The sequence below is a fragment of the Hyalella azteca genome, unplaced genomic scaffold, assembly GCF_000764305.2.
Source record: "Hyalella azteca isolate HAZT.00-mixed unplaced genomic scaffold, Hazt_2.0.2 contig16492, whole genome shotgun sequence".
In the NCBI taxonomy this organism is placed as follows: Eukaryota; Metazoa; Arthropoda; class Malacostraca; order Amphipoda; family Hyalellidae; genus Hyalella; species Hyalella azteca.
In genome coordinates, this window is record NW_025946313.1 from 1 (window position 1) to 23,962 (window position 23,962).

The window sequence follows — 23,962 nt, forward strand, 5'->3', positions numbered from 1 at the left end:
AAATTAATAAGATCTGAACATAAAGTTTAAGCAGAATTAAATATAAGAAATCCAAACCACTTTCAAATCTCAGAAAATAACACAAAGTTAATAAAACTCTAACACTGAGCTTCAATATAATTAATTAATAAGTAAGCTTGAGAGATTAAAGTCAAAAGATGTCCTCAATAAAACTGGCATTATTTTTAACCAAACATATAATTAATTAATGAATAATTAAAAATTTATTTTATATCTCAACAAATCATATACAGTATATTTATACTGGGGAAAGCTGTATACAGTATATTTATACTGAGGAAAGCTGTATACAGCATATTTATACTGANTCACCTGTGGAAGGTGTTGCGGTCAGCGTGCATGTCCAGCATGTCCACGGAGAGGTCGTACGCGGTGAGGTTCATGGAGGCGAACACTTGAGCAAGTGTCATCTCCTTGCCGTCTGAGCCCTGACACACAACCTGCACCAGCACTTCTTATTATTTATTAAGTTTATTTCATGCAAACATATTTAAATCCATGAAGGAAAATTTTTAAACTGAAAAAATTCAAAACTGAAAAATTTTTCTGGACGAAAAATCCGAATAAAATGTTTCTCATTGCCATACATGCTCTCTCACACAAACTGCACCAGGACTTCTTATTATTTATTATTAAGTTTATTAGATGCAAACATATTTTAATCCACGGAAGAAAGTTTTTAAACTGAAAAAAAAATCAAAACGAAAAATTTTTAAACTGAAAATATTTTCAAACTGAAAAAATTTTCAAAATGAAAAATTTTTCAAACTGATAAATTTTTCTAGACGAAAAATCCGAAAAAAATGTTTCTCCTTGCCATACGAGCCCTGTCACACAACCTGCAGCATTCTGTATTATTGCCTTAATTAATTATATTCAAAAATATTACTTTATTAATAAAAAATACTTGTTTGAATAAAAAGTAGCGATTTGTTATGAAAGAGACATTTTACATAAAATATTTATCTGCTTTGCTTTCATTGGCGTAGCAGTTTTCTTGAATCCCTTTGCCTAATTTCAAAAATAATTTTAAATATCTGTCATCTAATAATTTTTAACACCAACTTATTATTTGGTTTTGTACTGATTATCTTATGTAAACCTTGTAAGTCAATTTTAAATGGGTAAATGTTTTGGATGTCTAAAAAGTTTTTAGTAGTGAATTTAAATGTAATGCTCATGAAAATAGCCGTACAGAATAAAAAATATTTGATATAGTTACATGAACAGTTATTACCACGATTTCAATCATTCAGAAATGAATAAAATAATACAAAAAACAATTAAAAATAAAAATAATTGACCTCGTCAGGGTGCAGTTTCATGGCCTTCTTGATGAAGCGCAACAGATGCTTCTGGTTCATGCAAGACGCCGCGTGGATGTGCGTATCCACCTGCAATATAATAATTAGTAATGATATAATAATATAATATATTATATGAATTATTAAATAACATAATAATAGAATAATATAATTGGCGCAGCAAATACTTCCGCTTCATGCAAGACGCCGCGTGGATGTGCGTATCCACCTGCAATATAATAATCAGCAATAATAAAGCAATAAAATGTTATATTACCTGAATTATTAAATAACATAGTAATAATAGAATAATATAATTAGCTCAGCAAATACATCAGGTTCATGCAGGACCTGGCGTGGATGTGCAATATTCCTCCTGCATTATACTGTCCAATATTAATGAACATAAATTTTCCGCAAAATCAGGATATTTAAATTATTTTACGTGGTGTTGGAATCAAATTGAAAATACTTAAAGATAATTAGTTTCAAAGCTTATTGAACACAACTTTTCTATTGCCTAGTCTAGATGAATATTACAATAACAAATAAGAATTAAACTACAAAAGATGTGATAACAGTAAAGGAAAAAGCATCCACTGCTGCAAGTGAAAATACTGTCGCAAGTGCAGCTTAGTGTAGCAGTTAATTGATATTTTTCCAGTCTATTGATCTAATATATTCACTACCTAGCATTCATTATTGCTTCAAGATATCATACAGCCCGTATTTCCAGGAAAAACACGCACCTTTCGTATATTGTAGAAGTCCCTGTGTGGTACAGCTTTTTGCGCCGCCAGTTCGCGCATCTCATTAAGCAGTACGTGGAGTTGGTACTTGGAGAGGAGATACTGCAGTCTCCTGTAGCAGAAACTCTTCACGGGACCGTTGGCGATGAGGGCACACATCAGGTTAAGGTCCGTGATGTAGCGAGACAAGTTGGGGTATGAGTAAGGCAGGGGTGAGTCTGAGTCAAGGCTGGCTTGGTCCTCGTATACCTGGGAAAACAAGAGTAAGGCAGGGGTGAGTCTGAGTCAAGGCTGGCTTGGTCCTCGTATACCTGGGAAAACAAGAGTAAGGCAGGGGTGAGTCTGAGTCAAGGCTGGCTTGGTCCAGGTATTCCTGAAGCTGTTATCTACACAATGCTTCCAAAAGCATCGAATAACGAATAATCAAACGCGTCGAAATACCGAAATTATTAAATAAAGGACGTTAGTATGTTAGAGTAACCCGAATTAGCGAGTTGGCCTATCGTGCCCCTGGAGGTCGTGTGTGTCTTAATCAGATGCCCAGAACATTGCATGTGCCTTGATATTATTCATTTTAATTCAAATAGGCTCGAGTATATTGAAAAAATCTAATAGAGCAAACCTATAAGAGACCAAAGAACCGTAGATAGGCGACGATTTTCATTAGGACCTCACGAAAATCGTCTTAATTTTATTTAATTTCAGATTTATTTAATTTAGTCGTTTTAATTAATTTAATCGGGACGAGATTAATTTACATTTTCAGATTGGTTCTACTGAAATGAGAACAATTCTACAGAAAACAGATATATTTCTCATAAATATCACATTTATGTATAATTCATTTACAGTTAAATTTGTAACGACAGTCGATTATTAAGTCCTCAAATTCTAAGAAAATTAAAGCTAAAGCATTCGAAGAATTTTGAAGAATAATTTTCCAACAAAAACGTTAATAATTTTAAAACTATTATAATTATTCTATATTTTTGAAGGATTTGAATCCAACTAAAATGTTAACACTTCTAAAACTGTTATTACTTATTACTATTCAATAATTTTCGATGATTTGAACCCAACAAAAATGTTAACACTTTAAAAATTATCATTATTTGTCAAGATTTTTTCAATATTTTTCCAACGAAAAATTTTTCATTTTTAAATTGACAAGGAAAATTTGTGTCATTTTTAAATTGACTATTTTTAACGCTATTGCTACTGAATAACTCCAACCTGAAAGACTCCATCGACGAATTTCAGTTTGTAACCACAGTCGCCGGGGGTAGGTACACTCCAGGGGTTGTCTCGCCGAGGGGGGTGGACTGGGTGGTCTGGGGCGTGGATAACGATAAAAATAGTGTTTATAATGTATAAATTTATATAGAATGTGTTGTGATGAATAGTGATGGCAATCCATATATAGGGTGCGGAATTCGTAGTGAAAAACTGGTTGCAATGCATAGATTGTGTTTAGAATGTGTAGTTAAAAATAGTGATCACAATCCATATATAGGGTTTGGAATTAGTAGTGAAAAAAGTGATCGCAATGCATAAATTGTGTATAGAATGTGTAGTGAAAAATAGTGATCATAATCCATAAATAGAGTGTGGGCATCGTTGTGAAAAAAAAAATGATTGCAATACATAAATCGTGGATAGAATGTACAGAGAAATAATTAATTGAGTTCAAATTGTACAAATCGTGTAAAGAATGAGTTGTGAAAAAATAATGCTTACACTACACAAATCGTGTATAGGATGTATGAAGTGCGGTAAATAGTACAGGAAATTGATCAAGTAGTGCATAGAAAATAAGCCTGTATAAGTGAATGATTTAAAAAATTGTAATATGTGTAAAAAAGTGTGAATAGTAACAAAAAACACACTAGTAACAAAAATCACAATTATTGAAACAGAACAAGGTCACCATAAACTGGTAAAGATTCATTCCACACTTAAGGGTTAAGTCTCTGCAGAAGGTTAAATGTGCGTACTATTATGTGATTAAATGGCTGAAATAACGTTCAAACAAAACCCTGCGTTAGAATAGAACGCTCTTTTCTAGCATTCAACATTATTGTCACTATTCTCTATCCTAAAATGCTCTCGATCAAGTCGAAAATATTAGGCAACGATCGATGGTTTTACAATTGAGAGAGTTAAGTAAACACTGAATGGAAAATATTATCAAGCATTCATTGAGAAAAACATGTATTATTTCTTGATGAATTTTTTCATCACAACATGATGCCGGAAATTTCCACTATGATATCGTTATTTTGATACAATAGACATATTCGCAAAACAAGATGAATTGAAGTTTAGAACACCCGTGTGAAAATCACTGATGTATAGGTAGAAGTGAAAGTCGGTACACCACGGTCATTGCCTAAAAAATACGTAAAGTTGTTTGATCGCAGTATCAGAATTTTTAGACGGACATTCACTATATATGTACAATGAATTTGACTTAAAGACACATAGATTTGTTGACATCCATCTGTCTTTATCGCATTTTCTCATTTATGGAAAAAATGCACTATTGTACTCGCCATGACCGTCCGTCTGTCTGTCTGTCTGTCCGTCTTTCCGTCCGTCCGTGACTTCACGTTTTCGTCGACGGGAAAATGCGCTCTCTGTCACTCACTGCAGTGAGTACTGAGTTATATTTTTTTAAGATCTACTTGTTTGCAGCCGGATGTCACACAGCACACAAAATGTTTTGTGCTATCACACACAGCACACTTAAGTGTTTGTGATATCACACTTGGCACACACTCAAAATTCTCTGCTTAAGCAAGGAATTTAGGGAAGTTCACCATCCAAACCTTTACCGATCAAGAAAATAACCTTTAAATATTTTGTTGATAATCTTGAGTATTTCCAATTCATTTTCGAACCTACTTTTTCGTAGGGGCTGAACATTAAAATTCTAAGTGGCATCCGATTTTGAATTTTCCTCTCTGCCTCTTAACTTTCAAATTCACTTCAATTTTAAAAGTTGATTTTGGCAAATCAAAATGATGTGCTAACAATTAATTCTAATCAATCAAAACAACCGCAAGTAAAAATATTGATTATTCCTAATCAAAAATTACAATCTATGTAAGTTCCTTTTCCATTAACAATTTAAGTTGGTTAAATATCTATAAAATTTTGACCTTCAGTATTTAATACAATCTCCCGATTTTATATTTACCTTCGATCTTAAATACAAAATCGGAATATGTGTAGCTGTCATACAATGTTATTTCAAAATGAGAAGGAACATACTGCATATTCTTTATCATATTCTGTATTGTTATCTGCAAGGCGTGAGAGGTAGATAAAGCGATCGATATATTGTAGACTTTTGTCTATCTATTTTTCGTGAACGTATCCGCTGGACACGTATATAGGGAGCTACCCTACCTTGTTGTTGTAAAAGTTCCGTTATCCTCTAAAACAAAAGTCCTAAATGTATCAATCTATCCTTTTTTTATTATATTGTTATATATATTTGATTTGGGTTTTAATTAGGTAATTAAATTATTTGTTCGGTAACCATTACTACACCTTGGTCGGTAAAGGCATCAATAAGTTAATGTATCCCAAACTCAACAAACTGCCATGCAGTTCAACTTGATCGTCGTAACGTAGGTAGATATCGCGTGTCAATTATAGTTTTTTTTCTATAAGCTTTTTAAGTAATTATGTGGATTGATTTTTAAGTCTCAAATGATATTTAACTCTATTTTGGTTTTGATTTTATGGTAATAAGACAGTGTTTGAATGAATTTTGTTGCAGCTGATTAGGATTGACGATTACGATTTCGTCATCACATTTTCCTGTCTCCTGAAATCTCGTTTCGATAAATTATTGTGCTCGATTATCACTCGAGTGCAATCCTTGCTCAGCAGCAAAATGCTCAAAATTATTAGTCATTATTCGCAGGGGTTCATTAATTGAAATCAACGGTCCATGATTGCGATAGCTTTTTGATCAAAATTTGCATCTTGCCTTGACGATATAAACCTAATTTAGGAATAGTTTTTAATTTCGGCTACAGTTGTGTTCCTTATGCTTTTTACTAAATTTTTTTTTTTCGTTTTCAAAATTATTTTTTTTATGAACTTTTACTGGGTTTTCATACAGTTTATTCTAATTTGGACGACCAATTAGTTATTTATTCTAATTTTCAGGACAACGATTTTTACTCCGCGTTGACGATCAAGTTTAACTGAACTGGGGGGGGCTTACGGTTTCCCCCCTCGAAGGGCGGGGGGGATTCAGACCCCCAACGAACAAGGCGCTCGTAGTAGTCGTCTAGATCTGCGAGGGAGCAACATGGCCGTTGGAAACCTAACATTATGTTCTTATAAATTACAAAATTAATATAGGAGAAATTTAATTCTTGAATTATTATTAATTGTTTCCCTATTGTTATTGTAAGACTTTTTCTTCAACCTAAATCAAAAATGAGAGACTAGGGCTGAAATATAGTGGTGTTATATATATATATATATATATAGGGATAGTGGTGTTTTGAAATATGGATAAGTAGATAATTAACAATTGGCAAAAAATTATGTTTTAAACAAAGGGAAATAAATCGGGCCTTTTAGAGGGAAAATCTAACTCATTACCTTCAATACTCTTGCTCTCGGTGTCATGGTGGTCGCCGAGGGTAGGGTAGTTCTCATGCCGAGGGTCGGCGACCCCAGCCTCCCTCAGGAACCGCTGGGCGGTCGAGGGGAACGTCTGCTGTGACCACACCATGTAGCGTTCCCTCAGACTCAGGGCCTCCACCAGCAGCTTCGAGGACTTCGATATATCCTCGATGGGGACCTGAGGGAGAGTGGGTAGTGAGAGGGAGAGAGATAGTGGGTAGTGAGAGGGATAGTGGGTAGTGAGAGGGATAGTGGGTAGTGAGAGGGATAGTGGGTAGTGAGAGGGATGGTGGGTAGTGAGAGAGATAGTGGGTAGTGAGAGAGATAGTGGGTAGTGAGAGGGATAGTGGGTAGTGAGAGGGATAGTGGGTAGTGAGAAGGAGAGTGGGTAGTGAGAGGGTGAGTGAAGAGTGCGGGCGGGGAGTGAATGAGGGTGAAAAGTAAGGAGGAGAGAGTTAAGTGGTGGGTGAATAGTTGAGAGTGTGGGTGGAGAGTAAGGAGGTGAGTAAGGGTGACTACTATAAAAAAATTTACTAACTTTACGGTCAGCTGAGGACGAGAAAGGTGAGTATAGGTGATTAATTGCTGATTATTGGGGAAAAATGGGGCAGCTGGGTAAGAGTGGTGAGGAATGTACTGGTGAGGAATGTACAGGTGAGGAATGTACAGGTGAGGAATGTACAGGTGAGGAATATACAGGTGAGGAATGTACAGGTGAGGAATGTACAGGTGACGAATGATGCCTGTTGTCACGGAATCTCCAGAAGCCCGAAAATTATATTTCAATTATAAATCACTTGTTTCATTTATAATTGAATAATTTATTCCGACTTAAAATGGGAGCTTTACTTAGGCAAGAATCTTCAGATCTAGAAAACAAAGCGCCTCTATATACCTTCAAATTCTTGTTATGTTTGTGCTATAACCTAGTAAATTTAACTAATTTGTGTTATCTTAACTTAAAAAATACTTGATGAAACCCTGTGTGAAGGGAGGAAAATTAGGTTAAATAACGAGAGGTTCAAAATAACCTGAAATAAATAGACGAAATTAAGAATGCGACAAGGACGCCATATTGCAACGCCGGTTTCTTTATTTATTTATATACAATACGCAAAAGTGTGGAATTGAAGCGTATACTTCTCACAATTTTGAGTAATAAATATAGAGCCAATTAACAGTCGAAGTTTAAATCTAGATAAACATTGCTACTATTNTACCTTCAAATTCTTGTTATGTTTGTGCTATAACCTAGTAAATTTAACTAATTTGTGTTATCTTAACTTGAAAAATACTTGATGAAACCCTGTGTGAAGGGAGGAAAATTAGGTTAAATAACGAGAGGTTCAAAATAACCTGAAATAAATAGACGAAATTAAGAATGCGACAAGGACGCCATATTGCAACGCCGGTTTCTTTATTTATTTATATACAATACGCAAAAGTGTGGAATTGAAGCGTATACTTCTCACAATTTTGAGTAATAAATATAGAGCCAATTAACAGTCGAAGTTTAAATCTAGATAAACATTGCTACTATTTACATGTTTGATTCTACAGCACTATACTACCATTACGTACTATCAAAACCATTTTACTGTAGTCACTAGCGTACCACCTTACATACCAAACAATTCACGGTAAAACTCACTAACGAACAAAGTTGTGCTTATTCAATTCTTAATAAAATTCTTAATTCTTTAATTAATTCTTAATTAAAGAAGATTACCTATGACTGCAATTAGGTGGATGGTTTCTGAATGAATGCGCTTGAAATACTACAAAAAATTAGTTCTTCTTGATAACTAAAATGTTTCACTTTGGCATATAACTACAAGTCGCTAATTAGTTCAATATTCGGCAGTTGATTAGCGCAATATTAGCAGCAACGAATAATTAGATTGACTTGACCATGTCCAATAATTACCTTATAATTCGTTAATATGACGTAAACACATTAGTCCATTTAAGATAATAATCACTAAAAATTGCTCGGCATAAACACTAACAATTATACTACAATAGGATTGGCAACCATTTACATTATGCTAATAGTTAACTAATAATAATAATAATAAAATCTGTGTGTACACTGACCACGGTTATAAAAAATATAGTAAACAAAATTGAATTAAATTTAAATTGAAATTTCGGCATTATAGCATATAAAAACTTAAAAATAATGGCAACTTACAATGAAGTAACAATGGCGCAACAAAATTAATAAGATCTGAACATAAAGTTTAAGCAGAATTCATTACAAGGAATCCAAATCACTTTCAAATCTCAGAAAATATACACAAAATTAATAAAACTCTAACACAGCTTCAGTATAACTAATTAATAAATAATTTAAAATCTATTGTATATCTCAACAAATCATATACAGTATATTTATACTGGGGAAAGCTGTAATATATATTTATACTGGGGAAAGCTGTATACAGTATATTTATACTGAGGAAAGCTGTATATGAGGAAGCGGACGCGAACAAGGGTGGAAATGCCGAGCTTTGAGTCACTCACATCAGTGAATGCGCTGGCGAGGAGAGACTGGGTAAAGGGAATATGAATATATTAAACTCACATGCTTTTCAACCTTTACACTTCACAACATTGCGGGTAATTTTACTTTCGGTCTCGCAGTGCTATTCCTTCCTGAATTTAATTATTCAGTTAATCAAATATCCGATTCATCCCCGTCAGGTATTTTTACGTTATTTCTACTAAGCACAACGATTTGTTACCGGCTTGACAGGCAAATTGTATCTTTCTCTTGTAATGCTAATCTTACCTGAGTTGAGGGAGTTAGGTAGTATAAAATTAATTACCTCCCATGCATGATAATAATATTCCTAATGTTATTCATACGGTTATTGAACTAATCAGCTAGTTAGACATCACATCCAATGCAACAGGTAGAGACTAAAGACAATTATGCTGACAAAACATGTTATCAATTAACACAATTAACTGATATTTAAGTAGAAAACAATCGATATTCGGCGCATGTTTAATTCTTTGTAATATTGGTTGAAAATTAGTTATCAACAGCGAATATTTCGGGCGGTAAACGAATAAATTGTAAACACGAAACGAGGAACAACAAAAACTAGTCTCTTTTCAAAACAAATTCTACACCTGAATTATATAACGTGATGATAAATAAATATCTAGGCAAAAGAACGTTTAATTCCAGGGGATCGAAAAGAAAACTTCCTAATTGAGGAAAGAATAGAAACACAAACTAGTACAGAAATCAATCATTAGTAATTGGAAAATTTAATGCCCAAAAAATCCATCAACACTTTGAAGTCCCTGCCCTCAACGTCAATTAAAATAATTTAATAAAGCTTGAAATATTTATTCAAGCATGAATTATCAAGTGAACTAGATTTTTTTAAATTTTAGGAAACATGCATTTTTAATTTAGAGATTGCAAGCATGAAGCGTTCATCTGAAGCGTAATAATTAAACACAGTATCGCATTTCCTGCATATTATTACTAATATTAAAATATATTGATAATTACTCGGTCACTTACTTTATTTCTTTGATTAATGCATACAAAGAAAATATAATGAATGATATGAACTTTAATTGAGTATTAATAACTTAACATCTTCTCTTTGTGAATATAATTTAACAAAAATATTACTTAATCATATTATTCGTATTTGAGTAACTAGCATTTAATTAAGTTAAAACAATGGAGATGGCGTAAGTGAATAAAATACTGAGGTATTTATTCACTAAATGATAATAACGGACAATTAAAGAAATTTAACTTAATTAATTATACATGAACAGCTAAATTAAATTAGGAAGACCCAAAAATTTTAGTCACTTAAATAATAACAAAATTGAATAAAACTAAGTGAAACAATAAATGATTGGATAATTATTCATATTGGCATGTCGAACTCGGGTAAAAAGTCGGCCATTGGTTATACTTGGCTTTAATATTTTCCTTCAAAAAATCAATGAAAATTTCTGTAACGTAAAAACATGGGAAGGAAGGAAAACAGAATCCTAAATCTAAACATGCATTACAAAACAATATCAATAGTTAACTTGACGCGATCTCTCCGTTAAATTTATACTATAAAAGCAAAGACAACGCAAAACCGTAAGAAAAAATTAGTCCACGGTTGGATTTGTAATTTTTTATAAGGATAAAAAATCCACACACGAAAAAATTCCGCGCCTGAGAGAGACATTGAAGAGTGCAGACAAATTTAGTGCAGCACCACAAAACGCGATCAAACACTGGATATAATTAGGGAAAATCTAATTAATTACAACGATTAGTGAACAAAACTGGGAATAATTAAAGATTTATAATTAATAATAGCAATTGGTGAGTAAAACTGTGAATACTCTTAATTCATATGGATGTCGCAGCCGACGAGGAACTGAAACGCGTCCGAAATTTAATAATTCTCGTAAATGATGTTGAAACAATGCTGATTAAGAGTTGTTTTCGTTAAAACAACGATTGATCAGCGTTGTTTTAATGTCAGATGCCTGGTGACTCCAAGTGTCTCGTAAGTGTGTCCTTCACTACAAGTGTCTCGTAAGTGTGACCGTCACTACAAGTGTCTCGTAAGTGTTCCAGTCAGTACAAGTGTCTTGTAAGTGTCTGTCACTACAAGTGTCTCGTAAGTGTGACCGTCACTACAAGTGTCTCATAAGTGTTTCCGTCACTACAAGTGTCTCGTATGTGTGTCCGTCACTACAAGTGTCTCGTAGGTGTTCCAGTCAGTACAAGTGTCTCATAAGTGTTTCCGTCACTCAAAGTGTCTCGTAAGTGTTTCCGTCACTACAAGCGTCTCGTAAGTGTGTCCGTCACTACAAGTGTCTCGTAAGTGTCAGTCACTACAAGTGTCTCGTAAGTGTGTCCGTCACCACAAGTGTCTCGTAAGTGTGACCGTCACTACAAGTGTCTCGTAAGTGTGTCCGTCACTACAAGTGTCTCGTAAGTGTCTGTCACTACAAGTGTCTCATAAGTGTTTCCGTCACTCAAAGTGTCTCGTAAGTGTTTCCGTCACTACAAGTGTCTCGTAAGTGTGTCAGTCACTATAAGTGTCTCAAAAGTGTCCTCACCTTTCGCTGCTTCTCAGTTCCGTCGACGTGATGAGACTCCTGCGAGCAGTGAGTGAGACAGAGACACTTGAGTGATGAGTGCGACATTTTAATGGTGAGTGAGACACTGGGGCGATGAGGGAGGTGTTACTCACACCTTCAAATTGTGAGTGAGACACGTGAGTGATGAATGGGACTCCTCATAGTTAAGAGTTATAATTGTGAGAGACATTAATTCCTCAAGTGTGTATAAGGAATTTCGATTGGTGGGTAAAACATTATAGGGGTGGGTGAACGACAATTGAGTGATGGGTGAAACACTTGAGTGGTTGATAAAAAACTTGTGACAGGTAGAAAAACACTCGAGTGGTCGGTAAAAGACCTCCGAGTGTAGGGTGAAACACTTAAGTGGTTGGTAAAAGACCTTTAAGTAGAGGGTGAAACTCTTGAGTGGTTTGTAAAAGAGCTTCGAGTGGAAAGTGAAACACTCGAGTGGTCGGTAAAAGACCTTTGAGTGGAGGGTGAAACACTTGAGTTGTTGGTAAAAGACCTCTGAGTGTAAGGTGAAACACTTGAATGGTTGGTAAAAAATTTGTGATTGGTGGTAAAAACACTCGAGTGGCTTGAGAAAGACTTTCGAGTGGAAAGTGAAACACGCGAGTGGTTGGTAAAAACTTTTGAGTGGTGAATAATAGAGAATAGACACTTGACTGAAGGGACACAAGTAGATATTTGATTGGATATATAAAAGCAATACGTTGTGAAAAATAAGTAAAAGAAACCATAGAGGGAATATCAAAAGTTCCTAAAAGCAAGCCAACGAAAACCGGAAAGCAAGAAAAAACGTTTAATGCACAAACCTGGCTCCAGAATAATAGTAAAAAGCAACGGAGACAAATAAATAAAACTCCGTTTGTAAAATATTTTTTGTGCGGCAAAGAACATATAAAACCGGTAAAATTATTATAATTCATTGATAAACTGAAACTCCAGTAAAGTTAACGCAGCCAAAAAATTACTAATAATAATTCCGATATTGCAGTAAAATGTATGAATTGCATTCAACAAAGATTTATTCAACGGTTAATAAACAAACAATCGGTATAACCTGAATCGTGTACATTACCTCATTAACAATATTTATCATAAAAAACTATTAATCAATGAATGACAATTTTCCGTATCAATGGATTGATTTCGATTTCAATACATTTTTAGCTGGGTACAAATGGGAGGAAATCTATCAACGATAACCCATCAATAAATTTGGCTATCAGGAACAAATTTAATCATAAATGTTTATAATGTCATAACATTATTTGGTATTGATGAGGGCACAGAAAGATAAAAAAATCGGCACATTTCAGTGTACTCACGCGGATGAAATTTAAGTTTTGGAAACTAATCCAGTACATAATATAAAAATTTGTAAGATGGATTACAACGCAATCGAAAATTGCGGCCGATAAGCACACACATGATGGAAAAATTATACGAACATTTTAAAACCAAAAACTGTGCACAATGAAAAGAAAATAATATTTTTCAATTAGAGAAAAAGTACCTAAAGAAGTTGCCGCTCCAAAGACATAAAAACAACAAGGAACGAATACCGAAAATATGCAAATAATCTTAAAAATAATGAACTATGAAAACTAAAAAAAGAAAATAGCGATGAAAAAAGAAACTAATACCGAAAATATGCAAATAATCTTAAAAATAATGAACTAAGAAAACTAAAAAAAGAAAATTGCGATGAATCAAGAAACTAATATCGAAAATATGCAAATAATCTTAAAAACAATGAACTAAGAAAACGAAAAAAGAAAATAGCGATGAATCAAGAAACTAATATCGAAAATATGCAAATAACCTTAAAAACAATGAACTAAGAAAACTAAAAAAAGAAAATAGCAATGATAAAAAAAATGAACTAAGAAAACTAAAAAAAGAAAATAGCAATGATAAAAACTATATGTGTTAACTCACGTTATTAGTTTCCTCGCCAGTGACGTAGAGGCGCTGGTAGTGCGGGGTGAGCTCGTCGTCCTCGAAGGATGGGGAGGCCGGGGCTTCTGGGCCTTCCTGTGATGAATCTACGGCGTCGAACCGGGGGAACGGTCTGGGGAGGAGAGATTAGTATTACAATATTACAGATTACTTATTACTTATTACAGATTACTTATTACTTATTACAGAATACTTATTACTTATTACAGATGACTTATTATTACAGAGAGATTTTTACAATACTTTGTGCGCCGGAGATAATTAACATTCTAATAACTTTTGTTACTCGGTTATTGAGGGGAAAATAAACCATTTATAAACTATTTTAAATCGGTAAACCATTTTAAATTAATTGGTAAACTATTATAAATGAGAAACGTAATCGATATGCCTCTTGCTGATCTGTTGTGCTTAGGAGTGGTCCTTTGCACAATGTCAAATTCAATAACGACTTGAGGGTCGAGAGGCAGACCACACATCGTACATGGCAGACCACACATCGTACATGGCAGACCACACATCGTACATGGTATCACAGGAGAATATCGGTGCAGAATACGTGACAGCTTCTTGAGAACTTCCTGGAGTTTTCCGCGCATGTCGCAATTATCAGCATAAATGTTGGCGTAAATCGGCGTAAATATAGGCAATAATCTGCGTAAATGTTGGCGTAAATCAGCGTAAGTGTTGGCAACAATCAGTGTTGGCTGCTGAAATCTCCAATGATCGCTAACCTGCCTTTTCAATCTAAATTTTTCAGTACATAGTCTGCCTTCCTATAATAACCGATGATTGGCATAAGGCCTCGTTTTGTAAAAAAACGCGGATTGCGTAAATTTTGTTATTCTGATAGGAGTGAGTCTTTCTTCTGATAAATAAATTTCCGATAGTCGACGTAAAGCCACTAGCGGGCGTGGCAACTACGAGATAATCAGCAGTGGGTTCGCGAAATTCGAAGAAAAATTTGTGTGGTGCACACGATCTCATATAATCATGGTACACGTCAAATGGTTGGTTACATATATATCTGTCTCTTATACACATCTAGATGTGTATAAGAGACAGATTTCTGGCTGGGGCGATTCGCTGCCTGAAATTGAACGAAATTACAATTAATTTAGCTTTTAAAGAATTAAATTTTTCTACAATAAATTTTGTTTGTGAGGAACTCAATTTTTTTACAATAAATTTTGTTTGTGAGTAACTCGAATTTTCTACAATATATTTTATTTGTGAGGAACTAAATTTTTTGCCATAAATTTTGTCTGTGGGGACCTCAAATTTCTACAATAAATTTTGTTTGTGAGAAACTCGGTTTTTCAACAATAAATTTTTTTGTGAGTTTGTAAGGATGGAATTGATATGAGAAATAGATGGAAAATTTTTTTAATTATGTTGGAAATTCTAGATTAAATTTATGAAAAATTCAGAAAAAATTAAGTTTTTGATGAAAGGGATGATACCGAAGAAAGGAAAAACGATGAAAAATAAGATGATTTACGAAACATAATGTCTAATGAAAAAATTCTTATGCATTAAAATAAAAACAAAATCAATAACCTGTAATAATTGTTTTTCTTTCTAACCGCTAGGGTGAGTAATAAATAGAATTAGTAATTAAGTAACATAGGGCAAAATTTATATTTATAGTGACACATGTGTGTATTGTGTGTTTCAAGTGTGTCACTATTTTGACAATATGACCATCGAATTTTTGAGTGTGGGTAGTCCCAGGCAGACCACACATCGTACATGGCAGACCACACATCGCACATGGCAGACCACGCATCGTACATGGCAGACAACACATCGTACATGGCAGATCACACATCGTACACGGCAGACCACACATCGTACATGGCAGACCACACATCGTACAAGGCAGACCACANACAACAACAAACTACAACAACAACAGCAACAACAATTACAACAACAACAACAGCAACAACAACAAACAACAACAGCAGTAGCAACAACAGCAACAACAACAAACTACAACAACAACAACAACAGCAACAACAACAAACAACAACAGCAGTAGCAACAACAGCAACAACAACAAACTACAACAACAACAACAACAGCAACAACAACAAACAACAACAGCAGTAGCAACAACAGCAACAACAACAAACTACAACAACAACAACAACAACAGCAACAACAACAACAGCAACAACAACAAACAACAACAGCAGTAGCAACAACAGCAGTAGCAACAACAGCAACAACAACAAACTACAACAACAACAACAACAACAGCAACAACAACTACAACAACAACAACAGCAACAACAACAAACACAACAAACAACAACAACAACAACAGCAACAACAACATGCACGTGCTATAAAAAACAGCGTGACTGACTAAAAGCTACCCATGGCGGCGGCTTCTGCAGACGATTTAAATCATTAAATACATTTAAATAATAATCAGACTTCTACATTACAATAAAAATTTTTGTATCAATAATAACAGCGCATAAATAGCAACTGAATTGGCAATAACATGATCCAAAAGATGGTGGCCATCACAATATGTTTAACGTGCAAAAAATGTTATCATGACATATACAAGCGTAAACTTTTTACATTATCAAAATTTCCAAAGTTTTTATCATGATATATACAAGCTCAAACTTTTTACATTATCTAAATTTCCAAAGTTTTTATACGTTGAAAATTTAGTTCAAACCTTATGGATTCATTGAAAATTTCGCCTGAAGATTTTAAAAATTAAGTGAAGATAATGGGTTTAACGGAACTAATTGACTTGTTGGCAATAAAAACACTGCGTTTTTTAATCATTATTCACTTAAAAATGCTATACGAAATCGAAACTGTATACTATCTGCACAAATAATGCAATAGGGAACAACTACCATGAAAAAAATTATCTTTTTCGAACCCAATAAAACAGTCTAGCACCATCGCAGCGAGCCTTGAGCCTACCGACTTGTGTCTTCACAAACAACTTTAGCAAGACTGGCGCTGTTGCTACACCATTGGCACCATCTCCACTTTTTGTAACATGAAAATATATATGAATATCTACACTTATATATACGTTGTATATGCGCTGCAAGCATTGTCATGAGCAAGAGCTATACAGGGAAACAACTGACATGTCACTAGCTGCGTATGTAAGGCCGTGTAGGGGAGGGAGGCTAATATATTTTTATTCTTGCGGGAAACAATATATATAGTCTAATTAACGCTTGTGCGTATCATCAAATTAGAACTTGAGTGTATCTCTAAATTAATGCATGTGCGTATCGCCACATTAGATATGTGCGTATCTTTAAATTAATGCATGTGCGTATCGCCAAATTAACGTTCATCTCTATCACCAAATTAACTCTTGTGTGTATCATAAAATTAACGCTTGTGCGTATCGAATCAGTGTTACGTATGGTGTTATGTGTCGTCAAGTTCTTGAATTGGATTTACTATTCAAACAGCCAGAAAATGTCACAGCTTTTATTAAGTTCTTCAATTGAGGGCTAACCTGACCAAATCAATTCATCTTCTGTCCTTGGTAAATTAAAAATACACGTACACTTTGTGTACATATTTACTGGCTAACTAGCACGCAGTCAATGCACGTATATCTTACGAACCTTTTAATAATGTTGAATTTAGCACGTTGACGACATTGGCCTAAACACATATAATTGTTCATCAACTTTGCAAAGTCTGACTTTTTTCTTCTTGCGTACGACGCCAGCCGTACGTAGAGAAGATGATCGTTATTCGTGATTATACCATTGTAAAAATTTAATGAAAACTGAATTTACTTTTGCCTGCGACCATATTTATTTTTTTCATAGTTCAAGTGAGAGAAAATATTTGATACATCCTGTAGATTGTGTTCATTTACACCAAATTGGTAATGAAATTCAGAACACTAACGGAACGACTAATACGGCTGCGCAAATTAACGGTACTTTGTCAAAATACGAAACACTTAAAAAATACGAATACGTCACTATTTGGACAATAACACCCATTCATTTTCAAGATATATACATACACGTGCATGCGTAATCGTAGATGAGGAGGTGGTTCCCTAAATATACAAAGCTGGAAATGAATAAGAGTTGAAAAAAAATCGCGTGATCTACACTATCGCGTGATCTACATTATCGCGTGATCTACATTATCACGTTATCTATATTATCGCGTGATCTACATTATCACGTTATCTATATTATCGCGCGATCTACATTGTCGTGAGATCTACATTATCGATAATGTAGATCGCGTTATCTAAATTATCCACATACATTAGCAATGAAGGCTACAGCCTTTGTACCCTGAGCGCCACAGGTGTTCGCGTGACGTCGGCCCAAGAGTCTGCCCATGAGTGGAGGGTGAAACACTCAAGTGGTCGGTAAAAAAACCTTTGAGTGGAGGGTGAAACACTCAAGTGGTCGGTAAAAAAACTTTTGAGTGATGAGTAATAGTGAATAAACACTTGACTGAAGGGACACAAGTTGATATATGGGTGGATGAGATACATGAAGAATTACCATATGGGGATGAATACGCAGCACATAGTTCACGAGGAATAAATACTTATGATGAGTAAACAGCACAGAAGTCATACATCTTTTCAATCTCAAAGTTTAATTAGAGCCACAATTATTGATATAATTTCAATCACTTTCATTATTGATATCATTTTACGCTTTAGTGAAATCAGAATGCACTTGAATGCTGGAATTACACAGTAGAATTCAATCAGAATTCATCACAGAGATAGGGAAGAATAGAATTTCATCAGAATTCTATCGGAATGCTCGGGGAAAACAGAGTAATTATGAAAGAAAATGATCAAAATTGAATTCTTGAATTCTTAAAATCGAACTAGCGCATTTACTGAGGGGGCATCGTAAATTTTTACAATTGGGATAAATATACATAAAACCTATTTAGTGGGACACGTTGAAGAGTGAACGTGAGGCGGGACTGCAAAAAAAAAACACAATATTATGGATGAAAAGTACGGAATCTCAAATGGCAGCAAATTTAAATTAAAAAAAACAATCCGTTGTAAAAATAAGTAAAAGAAAACCCACAGGAAATAACAAAATTCCTAGAAGCAAGCAAGTAAAAACCGGAAAGCAAGAAAAAACTTTTAATGCACACATCTGCACAAAAGTAACGCGGAAACAAGTGCTTAAAAGTCCGTTTGCAAAATATTGTTTTTTGCGCCAAAAAAATTAAAACCGGTAAAATGATTATAATTCATTGATAAACTGAAACTCCAGTAAAGTGAACGCAGCCAAAAAGTTACTAATAATAATTCCGATATTGCAGTAAAATGTATGGATTGCATTCAACAAAGATTTATTCATCGGTTAATAAACAAACAATCGGTATAACCTGAATCGTGTACATTACCTCATTAACAATATTTATCATAAAAAACTATTAATCAATGAATAACAATTTTCCATATCAATGGATTGACTTCGATTAAGCTTTTAGCTGGGTACAAATGGGAGGAAATCTATCAACGATAACCCAGCAATAAATTTGGCTATCAGGAACAAATTTAATCATAAATGTTTATAATGTCATAACATTATTTGGTATTGATGAGGGCACAGAAAGATAAAAAAATCGGCACATTTCAGTGTACTCACGCGGATAAAATTTGCGTTTCGGAGACTAATCCAGTACATAATATAAAAAATTCGTAAGTGTTTACAACGCAATAGAAAATTGTGGCCGATAATCACACACATNTATTGATACACTTACCCCTTATTAAACCTCCTCTGCAGCTGCAGTTTGTCCTCGATCTGTTCGATGGGGAACTGCGGTGTTTCGTAGGGCGCTGATATTTCGTTCTGCCTCAGTAGCTCCTGCTTGCTCAGGTTCGAAGCCATGTTTGTGGCCCCGACGTCGTCCGCGGACATTTTTGGGATATCCGCTAAACTTGGAACTCGGAATTTCCGGTCTGGCTGGGGCGATTCGCTGCCTGAAATCGAACGAAATTACAATTAATTTTGTTTGTAAGGAATTCAATTTTTCTACAATAAATTTTGTTTGTAAGGCGTTCAATTTTTCTACAATATATTTTGTTTGTAAGGATTTAAATTTTTCCACAATAAATTTTGTTTGTAGGAAGTTCAATTTTTCTGCAACAAATTTTGTTTGGAAGGCATTCAACTTTTTTACAATAAATTTTGTTTGTAAGGAATTCAATTTTTCTACAATAAACTTTTTTGAAGGAATTAAATTTTTCTGAAATAAATTTTGTTTGTGTGAAGCTAAATTTTCCTACAATAAATTTTGTTTGTGAGAAACTTGATTTTTCTACAATTAATTTTTTGCGAGTTTGTGAGGATTGAATAGTTATGAGAAATAGATGGAAAATTTACTCAATTATGGATGTAAATTCTAGATGAAATTTCAAGAAAATTCAGGAAAAATTTAAAATTTGTGATGAAGGGGATGATTACAAAGATATGAAAAACGATGAAAAAATGAAATGAATTACGGAACATAAGGTGCAAATGAAAAAATTGTTAAACATGAAAATAGAAGTAAAATCAACAACCTGGAATAATTGTTTTTTTTCTTTCTAACCGCTAGGCTGAGTAATAAATAGAATTACTAATTAAGGAACAGAGTGCAGAATTTATATTTATAGTGGCACATGTGTGTAGTGTGTGATACAAGTGAGTCACTATCTAGACAATGTGACCCGTGCATTTTCTGAGTGTGCGCACTCCCTAGCAGACCACACATCGTACATGGCAGACACACACACATCGTATATGGCAGACTACACATCGTACATGGCAGACCACACACATCGCACATGGCAGACCACACGTCGTACATGGCAGACCACACATCGTACATGGCAGACCACACATCGTACATTGCAGACCACACATCGTACATGGCCTGTCTCTTATACACATCTAGATGTGTATAAGAGACAGACATCGTACATGGCAGACCACACATCGTACATGGCAGACCACACATCGTACATGGCATCACAGGAGAATATCGGTGCAGGATACGTGACAGCTTCTTGAGAACTTCGTGGAGTTTGGCGCGCATGTCGCAACAATCAGCGTAAATGTTGGCGTAAATCAGCGTTGGCTGCTCAGATCTCCATAGATAGCGAACTTTTCAATCGAAAAATTTCAGCACAAAGTCTGTTTTCTTAATAACAGATAAACCGATGATTGGCATAAAGCCTTGTTTTTTAAATAACCGCGGATTGTGTAAAGTTTGTTATTTAAATCTCCGATTATTGAAGTGAATCTTTTTTCTGTTAAATAAATTTCTTGAATCGAAATAAAGCCAATGGCGGACGTGGCAATTTCGGATGTATCAGCCGCGGGTTCACGAAATTCGAAGAAAAATTTGCGCGATTTCATACATTCATGGTACGTCTTCAAATGGTTGGTTCATATATTTATTAAATATTTAAATTCAATTTAATTCAGTTTAATATATTGATATATTATATTATTTATTTCATAATATTAATATTAAATAGAATAAATAAATAAATATACCAATTTCGTATATGATAATATTCTGAATAAATGCTCTATGAATAAAGAAACATTTATTTGATACCTGGAATATATGACAAATAAAAAACGCAAATTTACGAGTTAAAATAAACTTGAGTGAGGTAGTTCAGAGGTAAAATTAATAATTTCTGAGGAAAAGAAGATAATTGCATTTGATTAGCATCGTTCATTAATTATTGCATGTAAATAACTATTAAAAAACACACAAAAGTACAATAGAAAATAATTCAGCAGTAAATTATGATCAGTCACAAAATAAACTGTATATTTCCACAGTAAACTGGCTGTAAATATCTCAATCAAAAACCCGAGACAGATATAAATTAACAAGAAAAATGAGATGAGCATGAACAGATAAAACTAAATAAATTACAAAACGGAAAGACTGAACAATCACGAACCGAAAAGACTGAACAGGTACGAACCAAGATAAAAAACCTTATCGAACGGTTAAAGACATTTATCAATCTTTCTCACTATTGCGGCAGTGCGAAGAGAAGAAATACAGGCCAATAATATCCAAGAAATTCAACGAAGAATAAAAAACTTGAGAAAATCTTTCACAATCAGGAAAAGATTAATATCAATCGCCAGGTGGAATCCCTAAGCTTCAACAAAATGCCGCTCATCGTCAGTGTACGTGTGCGAGGGACCAGCGTAGTTGCCTAAGGATATCTTTAGAAAGCCAGAAAAAAACGGGAGTTCTAATATTGCAAGTGAATTTATTCTGCTCAAATACATCATAGGTTCAAATAAAAATATTACATTTTATTAAAAATATTTATAATCTTAATAATTTAATAAATGCTTCGATTTAATGTCGTACGAATCTCGTAACTAAGTCCCGTCAAAATATACAAACAATTTGCCTTTGTGATTATTTACAAAGTTACCCCTGGCACTTGCTGTAAAAATCACTCCGCCATGTCAAAAATAACTCAGTCAAAAATCACTCGGTCACTCTCAAGCAAGACAGACAGAGTGAGAAATCACTCTGTCATGCTTGAAAAATCACTCTTTTTAAGCATGAGTGTCATGCTTGAAAACACTCATGGCGAGTTTTCTAGCATGACAGTGTTACTTGAAATGGCTGCTGATCACGTTTTTCACTCGAACATATAGTGCAAAAACAAACTTTCTTTAATGAATGACGGCAAAAAAAGTTTCATTCGTGAAAATTCTCCAATATCATTTATCTGAAATTGAATACAAGAAAAGTGCTAGAAGTATTTAAATAGTATACCGAAAATGAAAAGCATTGCCAAAGATTACTTAGGGCGAAGACTCAAGTGTAGGTGAAAAATAATTTTTTTCTCAAGCAATGCAATGGCGCACAGCTCATAGCAATTAACACCGACTCTGATTATCCAATATAATAAAAACATAACCTTGAATAAGAATAATTTCAGTTGCCAAAGGATATCTTTAGCAAGCCAGAAAAAATATAACTCAGTACTCACTGCAGTGAGTGACAGAGAGCGCATTTTCTCGTCGACGAAAACGTGAAGTCACGGACGGACGGACAGACAGACGGGCGAGCACAATATTGCATTTTTTTCCATAAATGAGAAAATGCCGCTCATCGTGTGCGAGAATCCCTCGCAGTTGCCAAAGGATATCTTTAGCAAGCCAGAAAAAATACGGGAGTTCCAATATTGCAAGTGAATTTATTCTGCTCAAGTACGTCATAGCTTCGAATAAACATTTTGCATTTCATTATGAATATTTAGGGCTCGATAATATAGATATTTACGGCTCGATTACGAGATTATTAAAAGGCCCGATTCAATCTCGTACGAATATACAAACAAAATACAAAAATACGTACGAATATACAAAATATATACAACAAATTTGCCTATGTGATTATTTACAAAATTTTCTCAGGCAATTGCTGCAAAAATCACTCATGACAGTGTGGCTTGAAGTGGCTGCTAATCACTTTTTCCACTCAACATTTGATGCAAAAATTTACTTTCTTCTAAGAATGACAGCAAAAAACTTTTATTCATGAAATTCTCCAGTATTAATAATATGAATTAAGTGCGCTAAATGTTGTACAAAAATTTAAAAACTATATCCAAAAATGAAATACATTACCAAAGATTACGTAGGGGCGAAGACTCAAGTAAAGTTGAAAAAAGCTTTTTTTCTCCCAAGCAATTTAACGGCCTACAGCGCCTAGAGATAAACCGACTCTGATTATCAATAAATTCAGAAGATAACCTTGAATAGGAATAATTTCTCTGGGAAATGAGCACGTAGGTATCTTTAAATAAGCTTCAGCTTGGCAAGCTTTGCAAGTTACAAATATAGAGTCAATGTACCCGAGCGTTGCACTCCAACTGCATTTACTGCGCACCCGCGAATTCCGATGCCAGCACAAGCACAGCGTATTTCAGGGGAGACTCTTTCTTAATTGCCGTTCATTATGAACTTCATATATTGCATATCGCTATGACTTTAACGGATCCATATGATAATAGCTACCCAATGCGGTAGGGTAGAAAAATAAAGTGAATTAAAGATTCGAGCAACGTCAAGTAAATATAAAATATTAGAGTTA

General features: G+C 34.3%; 1 protein-coding gene across 1 annotated transcript; it reads right to left on the reverse strand.

The window, feature by feature from the left end:
• Window positions 1-329: 329 nt before the first annotated feature.
• On the reverse strand, window positions 330-21,256 carry LOC108672059 (AMP deaminase 2-like). The gene is made up of 9 exons (XM_018159676.2): window positions 20,839-21,256; window positions 19,595-19,814; window positions 13,799-13,931; window positions 6,701-6,902; window positions 6,315-6,386; window positions 3,308-3,405; window positions 2,075-2,323; window positions 1,326-1,415; window positions 330-461 (listed from the first exon to the last, which is right to left on the reverse strand). Exons 1-9 carry the CDS (start codon window positions 20,909-20,911, stop codon window positions 330-332), a joined length of 1,269 nt encoding a protein of 422 aa, XP_018015165.1. The 5' UTR covers window positions 20,912-21,256.
• Window positions 21,257-23,962: the final 2,706 nt, after the last annotated feature.

What these genes read in the sequence shown, in the direction of transcription:
- LOC108672059 (XM_018159676.2), bottom strand. Translation starts at nt 20,911, where the DNA reads ATGCGCGCCAAACTCCACGAAGTTCTCAAGAAGCTGTCACGTATCCTG. An exon ending in CGAGAGCAAGAGTATTGAAG is followed by an intron (nt 6,387 to 6,700) that starts GTAATGAGTTAG and finishes GCTCCCTCGCAG; the next exon opens with ATCTAGACGACTACTACGAG. An exon ending in GCCCTTCGAGGGGGGAAACC is followed by an intron (nt 3,406 to 6,314) that starts GTAAGCCCCCCC and finishes TCCACGCCCCAG; the next exon opens with ACCACCCAGTCCACCCCCCT.